General features: G+C 43.0%; 1 protein-coding gene across 1 annotated transcript in view; it reads left to right on the top strand.

Moving 5' to 3' along the window:
• The first annotated feature begins 8,441 nt into the window (after window positions 1-8,441).
• ITLN1 (intelectin 1) overlaps window positions 8,442-11,758 on the top strand; it is an 8,223-nt gene continuing 4,906 nt past the window's right edge. The window contains exons 1-4 of the mRNA XM_032260926.1: window positions 8,442-8,635; window positions 8,814-8,877; window positions 10,088-10,180; window positions 11,394-11,641. Of these exons, the coding sequence (XP_032116817.1) occupies window positions 8,820-8,877; window positions 10,088-10,180; window positions 11,394-11,641 (399 nt within the window). The 5' untranslated portion in view covers window positions 8,442-8,635; window positions 8,814-8,819. The remainder of the gene's footprint in view (window positions 8,636-8,813; window positions 8,878-10,087; window positions 10,181-11,393; window positions 11,642-11,758) is intronic.

Below are 11,758 nucleotides of genomic sequence, written 5' to 3'. Positions count from 1 at the left end.
TTTTCTTGTAAGTTTGTTTAAGTTCCTTGTAGATTCTGGATATTAGACCTTTGTCAGATATATAGCTTGCAAATATCTCCTCCAATTCTGTGAGTTGTCTATTTACTCTGTTGATAGTTTCTCTTGCTGTGCAGAGGCTCTTTGTTAAATACTGCAATTAGGTTCCATTTGTCAATTTTTGTTTTTGTTGCAATTCCTTTTGGTGTCTTCATCATGAAATCTTTGCTAGGGCCTATGTCCAGAATGGTATTTCTTAGGTTTTCTTCTAGGGTTTTTATAGTTTTGGGTTTTACATTTACGCTTTAATCTACCTTTAGTTGATTTGTGTATATGCTGTGAGAAAGGGGTCCAGTTTCGATCATTTGCATATGGCTATCCAGTTATCCCAGCACCATTTATTGAATAGGGAGTCCTTTACCCTTTGCTGGTTTTTGTCGACTTTGTCAAAGATTAGGTGGTTGTAGGTACGGGGTTTATTTCTGGGCTTTCTAGTCTGTTCCATTTGTCTGTGTGTCTGTTTTTGTACCAGTACCCTGCTGTTTTGGTTACTGTAGTACTTCAGTATAGTTTGAAGTCTGGTAATGTGATGCCTCCAGCTTTGTTCTTTTTGCTTAGAATTGCTTTGGCTATTTGGGCTCTTTTTTGGTTGCATGTGAAATTAAATTAAATCAAATTAATTTTTGTTTTTTGAGATAGTATCTCCCTCTGTTGCCCAGACTGGAGTGCGGTGATATGATTTTGGCTCACTGCAACTTCCACCTCCTCCATTCAAGTGGTCTTCCTACCTCAGCCTCCTGAGTAGCTGGGATTACAGGCATGCACCACCACACCTGGCTAAGTTATGTGTTTTTAGTAGGGACGGGGTCTTACCATGTTGCTCAGGCTGGTCTCAAACTCCTGACCTCAGGTGATCTGCCCACCTCAGCCTCCCAAAGTGCTGAGATTATAGGCGTGAGCCACTGCACCCAGCTGAGAATGTCATCAGTGGTTTGAATAGTATTGATTGTGTAAATTGCTTTGGGCAGTATGGCCATTTTAACAATATTGATTCTTCCTATTTATGAGCATGGAATGCTTTTCCATTTGTTTCTATTGTCTCTGATTTCTTGGAGCAGTGTTTTGTAATTCTCATTGTGGAGATCTTTCACCTCCCTGGTTAGCTATATTCTTAGATATTTTATTCTTTTTGTGACAGTTGTGAATGGGATTGCATTTTTTTTTTTAAAGAAGTTTTGCTCTTGTTACCCAGGCTGGAGTGCAATGGTGCGATCTTGGCTCACGGCAACTTCCACCTCCTGGGTTCAAGCAATTCTCCTGCCTCAGCCTCCTGAGTAGCTGGGACCACAGGTGTGCCACCATGCCCAGCTAATTTTTCTATTTTTAGTAGAGACGGGGTTACACCATGTTGACCAGGATGGTCTCCATCTCTTGACCTCGTGATCCACCTGCCTCGGCCTCCCAAAGTGCTGGGATCATAGGTGGGATTGCATTCTTGATTTGGCACTTAGCTTGGATGTTGTTGGTGTACAGAAGTGTTACTGATTTTTGTACATTGATTTTGAATCTTGAAACTTCTCTGGAGTTGCTTATCAGATCTAGGAGATTTTGGGCAGACACTCTGGGGTTTTCTAGGTATAGAATCACATCACTTGCATACAAAGATAGTTTGACTTCCTCTTTTTCTATTTGGATGCCTTTTATTTTTTTCTCTTGCCTGATTGCTCTGGCTATGACTTCTAGCACTATGTTGAATAGGAGTGGGCATCCTTGTCTTGTTCTGGTTCTCAAGGGGAATGCTTCCAGCTTTTGCCCATTCCATATGATGTTGGTGGTGGGTTTGTCATATATGGCTCTTATTATTTTGAGGTAAGTTCCTTCAATGCCTGGTTTGTTGAGGGCTTTTAACATGAAAGCATGTTGGGATTTTGTTTTTTAAATTTGGTTCTAGCAGTCTCCTAGAATACCAAACATTTTCAATTAATCATTTAATCTGTAACAGACCCGGGTTATAGATCTGCTTGAGGTCTATTTGCGCAGTTGTAGACATTTTATTATTCTGTCTTTCAATACATATCTTCTGAATTCTCTCATAAGCAATGCAGACTGTAAATGTACCTTAGTATGTAGCAGAAGGCCTTACGTAAAACAAGGGGGCTTTTGCACAGGCCAAATAGGAAAGTTAAAGATTCATAAATAATAAAATATGGGTGCTATACATACCTGTTGATTGAGTTTGGGGCTTTCCAGCTGAGGTGAACTCTGATGGCAGTAGTATCAGAGAAATCCAGGTTTTTGAGATAATCTTTCTGAATGATAATAACACCTTTCACATGCTTATGTACATTCTCATTTTGCTCTTATCATTTCACTCCACACAACAGTCCTATGAGGTAGAGCTCGTTATTCACATTTCTATATATATATATTTTTTGAGTTGGAGTCTGGCTGCATTGTCTAGGCTGGGTACAGTGGCAAGATCTTGGGTTGTTGCAACCTCCACCTCCCGGGCTCAAGCAATTCTCCTGCCTCAGCCTCCCAAGTAGCTGGAAATACAGGTGTGCGCCACCACTGCCAGGTAATTTTTGTATTATTTGGTAGAGATGGGGTTTCACCATGTTGGCCAGGCTGGTCTTGAACTGACCTCAAGTGATCTGCTTGCTTTTGCCTCCCAAAGTTCTGGGATTACAGGTGTGAGCCACTGCACCCCGCCTTATTATTCACATTTTACTGACATGAACACTGAGGTCCAGAGAGATGAAGTGGTTTGCCCAATGTCACAGAAAGTTCTCATTCTGGTGTACCAACTCTATGCTAATGTCAGAGCTAGCATTTTTTTCACCAAATCTAAGGTGCCATCAATAAAATGCACCATTGTTTTATGTACCACTCAAGATGAAATACAAACTATGATATGCCATTGAATGAAGATGCACTTAATATCAGAGATATTAAAGTGTTAGACATAGTTTTTTAAAATTTTTTTTTATTTTTTGAGATAGAGTCTTGCACTGTCACCCAGGCTGGAGTGCAGTGGCGCAATCTTGGCTCACTGCAACCTCTGTCTCCAGGGTTCAAGTGATTCTCCTGCCTCAGCCTCCTGAGTAGCTGGGATTACAGGCCTGTGCCACCACGCCCAGCTAATTTTTGTATTTTTGGTAGAGAAGGGTTTCACCATGTTGGCCAGGCTGGTCTTGAACTCCTGACCTCATGATCTGCCCGCCTCGGCCTCCCAAAATGCTGGGATTACCGGCGTAAGCCACCGTGCCCAGCTTGTTGGACATAGTTTTATAGGTAGCATAAATTTTATTTGGACTGGGCACAGTGGTTTACACCTATAATCCCAGCACTTTGGGAGAATGAGGTGGAGGGATCACTTGAGCCCAAGAGTTAGAGACCAGCCTGGGCAACATAGTGAGACCCCATCTCTACAAAAATTTTAAAAATTATCTGGGTATGGTGGCATGTGCCTGTAGTCCCAGCTACTCAGGAGGCAGAGGTGAGAGTATCGCTTGAGCCAAGGAGGTCGAGGCTGCACTTAGCCATAATTGTACCACTGCACTCCAGCCTGGGTGACAGAGCAAGACCATGTTCCCCCCCCCCCCCCCCCCAAAAAAAATCGAATATTTGTCTTGAACTTAGATCCAGTTCAATTTTCTTTTGTTAACATATCTGGAAATATATAGTTCAATATTTTCTCTCCACAAATAAATAGTTAGCTTAACACATATGGTGCCTCATAAATCCTTTCTTAAGAACTGCTGTGAGGAACATGTAAACAGTGAAAAGTTCATGTTATTGTGTTAAGTTAACGATGGGCATAAGGGATGTGGCAACACGGAGGAGGAAGTGATCCATTCGTTATTGAGGGAGAAGAGGCGTGAGTGACATTTATACTCAGGAAACTGAGGAATTACACTGGGACAGAAATGGCAAAGCAGGTATTGAAGCATCAGAGGAATTTGTACTGGATTCGTGATTCCAAAATGTAATCTAGGGGCCAGTGTTACTTTAGAATGACACCCGACAAGAGTGTTTTCATTGGTTTGCAGCAAAATGAGAAAAGTAAGAAAAAATATTTTTCATAAAATTTATTCAAGCTGATTATTTTTTTTTGGAGATGGAGTCTCATTCTGTTGCCAGGCTGCAGCACAGTGGCGCTATCTCAGCTAACTGCAACCTCTGCCTTCTGAGTTCAAGCGATTCTCCTGCCTCAGCCTTCCAAGTAGCTGGGACTACAGGTGCACACCACCACGCCCAGCTAATTTTTTGTATTTTAGTAGAGACGGGGTTTCATCATGTTGGCCAGGAGGGTCTCCATTTCCTGACCTTGTGATCCACCTCCCTCGGCCTCCCAAAATGCTGGGATTACAGGCATCAGCCACCGGCCCTGAAAATTTATATTTATTTTGAGGTATGTCTTTCCTGTGCTGTCATTAACGTATATATTTGTGAAATCAGTTATATTTCTATATATAAGCATCGAGCAATTAGAAAATAAAATTTCAGCCGGGCGCGGTGGCTCAAGCCTGTAATCCCAGCACTTTGGGAGGCCGAGGCGGGTGGATCACGAGGTCAAGAGATCAAGACCATCCTGGTCAACATGGTGAAACCCCGTCTCTACTAAAAATACAAAAAATTAGCTGGGCATGGTGGTGCGTGCCTGAATCCCAGCTACTCAGGAGGCTGAGGCAGGAGAATTGCCTGAACCCAGGAGGCGGAGGTTGCGGTGAGCCGAGATCGCGCCATTGCACTCCAGCCTGGGTAACATGAGTGAAACTCCGTCTCAAAAAAAAAAAAAAAAAAAGAAAATAAAATTTCAAAAATATAGCATTTATAATAGCATCAAAAATGTCAAACACTGCCAGTGTGGTGGTTCATGCCTGTAATCTCAGCACTTTGGGAGGCCAAGGTGTGAGGATCACTTGAGCCTAGGAGTTCGAGACCAGCTAGGGCAACATAGTGAGATCCCATCTCTACAAAAAATAAAATGATTAGCCGGCCGTGGTGGTGTGTACCTGTGTTCCCAGCTACTTAAGAGTCTGAGGTGGGAGAATCACTTGCCTGGGTGGCAGGGTAAGCCCTTGTCTAAAAAAAAAAAAGAAAAATCAAATACTAAGAAACAACAAATAATACACAACATCCCTATAAGGAAGCTATAAGATATGAAAAAACAATAAAAACCCAAATAAATGAAGAAACAGACCATATTCAATATTTTAAAAACATAAATTATTTCTAAAATGATCTATAGATTGAATGTAATTCCAATAAAATCCTAAAGGGTGTGTGTGTGTGTGTGTGTGTGTGTGTGTGCGCGCGTGTGTGTGTAGAGGCAAATGACCAAGAATAACCAAAAAAGAAGAACAAAGCGAGAAGCCTTGCTCTACTGGATGTCAAGACATTTCATAAATGTAAAACATTTGCATGCGGTATGGGTACAAGGAAGTGCTGATTTCCAACACAGTTAAGCTAGCGATGACTTTTAGGGGAGAGAGAGGTCTGTTATCTGGAAGGAGCATATGGGAAGCTTCTGGCTGCTGGCAAAATTTCATTTATTGACTAGATAATAACTACATGGGTATTTGCCTTTTTGTAATTCATTAAACTGCAAATTTAATGTCTTATATCTTTTTCCATATACGTAACTTTTACAATAAAGCTTCTTTTGTCTTCAGTAATAAAGCTTCTTTTGTCTTCAGTAATAAAGCATAGCCAAGTCACTTGGAGATGCACATGTGGGGCAGGAGTCAGTTGGTGGGGAGGGGCTTTCTTCCACACCCTTCTCTCTTAATGCACAAACATACTGTCACATACATACCTATACTCCCAACACGTTGGGAGGCTGAGGCAGGAGGATTGTTTGTGCTCAGGAGTTCAAGACCAGCCCGGCAAACATGGTGAGAACCCCTCTCTACAAAAATTAACAAGGTGTGACGGTGTGTGCCTGCAGTCCTAGGTACTTGGGAGGCTCAGGCAGGAGGATCACCTGAGCCTGGGAGGTTGAGATTGCAGTAAGCCGAGATTGGACCACTGTACTCCATCCAGTGTAGGCAACAGAGGGAGACCTTGTCTCAGCATACATACATACATACATACAAGAGAAGCTGCTGTCAAGCAAGCCTGGATCTTGCCCTCTCTCTCAATTTTCTATTTCATGAGTTAATAGATTTACTTTTTTTTTTGTATTTTTAGTAGAGACGGTCTTGAACTCCTGACCTCGTGATCCGCCCGCCTCAGCCTCCCAAAGCGCTGGGATTATAGGTGTGAGCCACCACCCAGCTACTTTTTAAAAAAGCCACTTTGAGATGGGGTTTCTATTAGTTACAACTAAAAGCAATCAGACTGAAATAAATGAATGTCCAGGGCAGTGGGGTTTGGAAGAAGTTAGGTGGGGAACAGATTCAAGAGGAAGTACGGGTGGAATCAATGCGACACAATCACTGATTGGATAGTGGTGGTTAGAAGGGACAATGTTCCTAAAATAGATCTACCGTTTTCCCAGTCTATTAGATGGCATCATGTACCACTAAGGATGAGATGCATGATGATATTAAAGATATCAAAATACAAAGTGTCTTAGAATCAACTAAAGAAAGTACTACAAGCAGTCTACATTTTCTCTTTTTTTTTCTTTTTGCAAATATGTTACTGTTTTATTAAGCCATTAGGTTTTCAGGTGGTTACACAGTAATGAACAACTGAGGGGATGTTTCATTTTTTTCTCTAGATTTTGAGCCCTTGCTGTTAAGTTTATGTACATGTATTTACTATTGTAAACTGTAGACTTAGAGACCTCTATTTTTTTTTTCTTTTTTTTTTTTTGAGACGGAGTTTCGCTCTTGTTGCCCAGCCTGGAGTGCAATGGTGTGATCTCGGCTCACTGCAACCTCCGCCTCCTGGGTTCAAGCGAGTTTCCTGCCTCAGCCTCCCAGGTAGCTGGGATTACAGGCACCTGCCACCATGACCGGCTAATTATCTATTTTTAGTAGAGATGGGGTTTCACCATGTTGATCAGGCTGGTCTTGAACTCCTGACCTCAAGTGATCCACCTGCCTCAGCCTCCCAGAATGCTGGGATGACAGGCATAAGCCACCACACCTGGCCAAGACCTCTATTTCTAAGAGGTTGTTGTTTGTAAATATGAAAGCTGAGTATGTTAATTTTGTTACCTATACTGAGTTAATTTAATTTCCAATAGATCTAATTTTATTTAATTATTTTCTGTATACACAGAGCAAATAGCTTCTAACAGATTTTAAATTTATGAAAGTAACTTTTTTTTTGGATTTCTTTTCTTTTTGGATGCTATTTTATTTTCTTCTAGCAATATATGAGTATTTTGTGCAAATCAGTACTTTGAACCAACAAATAGGAAATATTAGCTTAACAAAAAAGATTCACAATCTTCGTAAGAAAAGATTACAGTATTATTAATGCTGTAATGACATGATGTATTAGGTGTATAATATCACTGGGGAAGAACTGAGCAATTCTATTGTAGCTGAAGGGTAGGATTTGAGAACTCCATGACATAGGAACAGCAGTAAGATGGAAGGTTTGAAGCATCAGAGAGGTTTCGTATTGATTGAGCCTCAAATGAGGTCTGTGGGAAATTTTCCCTAGTTTGTTGCCAAATGACAAAATTAAGGACAAACTAGTGAGTCTTTGTATGAAACAAAATTTATTCAAACGAAAGGTTTATATTTATTGCTTTTTAAAATTTTTTACTCGTTTTGTGTATGTTTTGTATCTCTTTCTCCTCCACTCCTTTTTACCAATTTATTCGGAAATGATCATTTTCCCATTTTGTTAAAATTTCCTTTTTCTATTTCTATGAAAGGATAATTACAGTCAATGTTTCATTTCATTTATTTATTTATTTAGAGATACGGTGTTGCTGTGTTTCATAGCTGGGGTCCAGTGGCATGATCACAGCTCACTGCACCTTCTGTCTCCGTGGCTCAAACAGCCCTCCCACCTGGCTTCAGCCCCAGCTGACTACAGGCAAGTGCCACCATGGCAGGCTAATTTTTTTATTTTTATTTTTAGTAGAGAAGAGGTCACCCTATGTTGCCCAGGCTGGTCTCAAACTCCTGAGCTCAAGTGATCCTCCTGCCTTGGTCTCCCAAAGTATTGGAATTTCAGCCAATGTGCCAGGCCAACAGATGCTTAATTTGGATAAAGTTTTTATTTTGCAAGAAAGAGAGTCACAACAACCCAAAACCAACACCAGCTCTTGTTAGTCTCTTCGTCTATTTATTTAGTTTTCATGGACCTTGACACAGGTCCACGAAACCCCCAGATCAGGGAGCAACACTAGTAGGTGATACTTAGGATTTGTTTGTTCTTTAGATCCACTAATATATTAATAATTATACAGTTAATTCCACTGTATAAATAACCTCTTTGAAATAACCAGAAGCCTCCCCTGCACTGGGCATTTTGCCAGGGAAGGGTGAGGCTGGAAGCCTGGGTTTGGCCCCACTGGGCTTTCTGCATAAAGGTTTCAGCACCTCATCCCACATCAGGAGCCTTTTTGGAGAAAGCTCCACTCCACTGAGCTCAGGCCGCGGTGGAGGGAGGGAGTGAAGGAGCTCTCTGTGCCCAAGGAAAGTGCAGCTGAGACTCAGACAAGGTCTGTGAGTTGGGGGAACCCTGTTTTCAGCTTAGGTCTGCTGTTGGTCTCAGAGATGTGTGAAGTTTAAACAAAAGGCAAGGGGTTTTGGAGTCTCTGTAGGACTCGACAGAGATGGGACAGGGATGTAGAGAAAAATGATGGTCAAGATGGTGACCTTCATCTTGCTTTTCTGCAGATTACAATGAACCAACTCCGCTTCCTGCTGTTTCTCATTATGGCCGCCAGAGGGTGGCGTACAGGTGAGTCAAGCTGCTAGGGACAGCAGTTCCTTCAGCTTGGTGGCTCCAGAGATCGGGATCCTGGTCTCTCCCACGACACAGAGGATGTCTTTGAGATGCACAGAGGCCGACTTGCATGTAGACCGAGTGGTTTTCTGGTCTCTGGTGGGCTCTGGCCTGTGGCAGTGAGGGTGTTGCGTGAGGCATGTCCTGGTCCAGGCTCTGTGCTGTTGTGTGGCCCTGAGGGGGCTCTGGTAAGAACTGTGTCACCTCTCAGCCACTGCCCGCTCCTGTGGCCGTGGCTGTGGGATTTCCATGGGAGCTACATGGTCTGCTTGGTGCCTGGAGAATGTTCCTTCACAGTCTTCTTCTTTACAACAAGAATAACAATGACATTTTAAAATTTGTATTTTTCTTCCTTTTTTTCTTTTTTAAAGAAAAGCTGTTTCTAAATATCTTCACCTTTGCAAAAACACCATTTATGAACTGTTTTAGGTATGAGGAAACTGAGGTCAGTCACCTCTGACCTCAAAGCTTTCCACCAGACTGTCAGAAGAGTTTGCAGACTCTAGAGTAGAGGTTAGTCTCACCGCCCTCTAGTGCACACCCCATATTTCAGCCATATTAAGCAGCTTGTATTTCTACAGCTGTATTGCACATTTTTTTTTTCTCTAGACCTTTGGATATGCTGTTTTCCCTGCTTTGAATTCTCTTCCTACTGATAAATCATATTTATTCTCTCAGAACAAGCTAAGATGTCACCTGGACTGGAAGCTCTTCTGTGACTAACACATGAGACAACCCCTCGTCTCCCCGTCCCAGGCACCTCCCCTGCCCACTGTCTGGCCTTGCCATTCAGCAGAGTCTTTCTTTTACCATGTATTCTTCCCAATACAATTTTCTGTTGACTTGTCAGCAATTCCCTCTAGAGGCAAGGTCTTGCTGGGGATGTTTAATGTCTTTGATTACTCAGTGCTTAGGGAAGGACCCAGCACAAGGACAGGTCACGCGGCAGGATGCGTGCATTAAGCTTGTGCTGGCTGTCGGGTCGGATGGGCTAAGTGACTATGACGCTGATGGGCTGAGTGGTTATGACACCGGCTACCTCAGGCCTTACCACCCTGGAAGTCAGGTTCTGCTACAGTGATGGAATGAGTGTGGGACTGGCGATAGGAGGGGTTAGGTTTTGGGTCAAACCAGGAATGAGACTAAAACTCTGTGTATTCTCTAGGTGAGGCTAATACTTGCTTCAAGCAACTGGACTTTTCTTTGTCTCTGCCCAGAAGCTGCAAGGAAATCAAAGACAAGTGCTCTGATGCACATGGTGAGTGATGAAACATTCAAACAGAGCTTAGTCAGGGTATCAGGACTGTGTCTTCTGGGAGTCTTTTTGCTTTTGTGTTTTAGTTAAAAAATTGTGGTAAAGTATATGTACATTATAATTTGCTATAAAATTGGCCATTTTAAGCAATTTTAAGCGTGCAGTTCAGTGGCATTAATTACCTTCACGCTGGGTACCATCACTGCTATCCATATGCAGAACATTTTCACTAAAACAGAAACTCTGTACTTAATAACACAGAGGGGCTGGGCACGGTGGCTCATGCCTGTAACCCCAGCACTTTAGGAGGCTGAGGCGGGTGGATCATTTGAGGCCAGGAGTTCAAGACCAGCCTGGCCAACATGGTGAGACTCTGTCTCTACTAAAATACAAAAACTATTTTGTGTAGCGGTACATGCTTGTAATTCCAGCTACTTGGGAGGCTGAGGTGGGAGGATCACTTGAACTCGGGAGGCAGAGGTTGTAGTGAGCCAAGATAGTGCCACTGCACTCCAGCCTGGGTGACAGAGTGAGACTCTGTCTCAAAAACAAAACAAAACAAAACAAAAAATAACATAGTTATTGAGCAATAACTCCCTTCCCTCAGTCTCTGGTAGCTACCTTCTACTTTCTGTCGCTATGAATTTGCCTAGTGTAGTTACCTCATGTAATTGGAATCATATGGTATTTGTCCTTTAGCGTCTGGTTTATTTCACTTAGCAGAGTGTTTTGATGGTTTATCGTATTGTAGCATGGGTATTTCATTCCCTTTTATCCATTGTAGACACATATATGCACACACAACACGTTTTGTTTATGTATTTGCCCGTTGGTGAATATCTGAATTCTTTTTTCTGTTTGGCTCTTGTGACTAATGCTGCAATGAACATTGGTGTAAATGCATCAGTTTGAGGGCCTATTTTCAATTCTTTTGGGGGCAGACCTGCAGTGGAATTGCTGGGTCATATGATAATTTGATATTTAACTTTATGAAAAATATCGCTGGGATTTTATATAATTCTGTGTTCTGCCTCAGTTACAGGAACGCGATCTTCTGAACTCAGGGAGGCCCCAGTACCCCTAGGAGCACTTAGTGATGTGACTCAGGACAGGAGCCTTTAGGCCATGTTTCTGGTTCCTAGGGACTTTTTGTCATGGGGCTGAGATGGATCCTGAGCTGTCAGACAGGGGGACTCTGGGCTGGTTCTCTCTACAGATGGCCTGTATTTTCTCCGCACCAAGAATGGTGCTGTCTACCAGACCTTCTGTGACATGACCTCTGGGGGTGGCGGCTGGACCCTGGTGGCCAGCGTGCACGAGAATGACATGCGTGGGAAGTGCACGGTGGGCGATCGCTGGTCCAGTCAGCAGGGCAACAAAGCAGACTACCCAGAGGGGGACGGCAACTGGGCCAACTACAACACCTTTGGGTCTGCAGAGGCGGCCACGAGCGATGACTACAAGGTTGGTGCCACCTCCCACCTGCTTGGGTGAGGGTGAGGAGTGGGGTGAGGCTGGCCACAGGCCTGCAGGAGGGAGGGCTGGAAGGTGGGATGTGGGGGAGGGCTGGAAGGTGGGATG

This window comes from Sapajus apella, unplaced genomic scaffold, assembly GCF_009761245.1.
Source record: "Sapajus apella isolate SASKATOON/1434 unplaced genomic scaffold, GSC_monkey_1.0 scaffold119, whole genome shotgun sequence".
Taxonomy (NCBI): Eukaryota; Metazoa; Chordata; class Mammalia; order Primates; family Cebidae; genus Sapajus; species Sapajus apella.
Note: the sequence above shows the minus strand (reverse complement) of the source record. Positions and strands in the feature narration are given on the sequence as shown.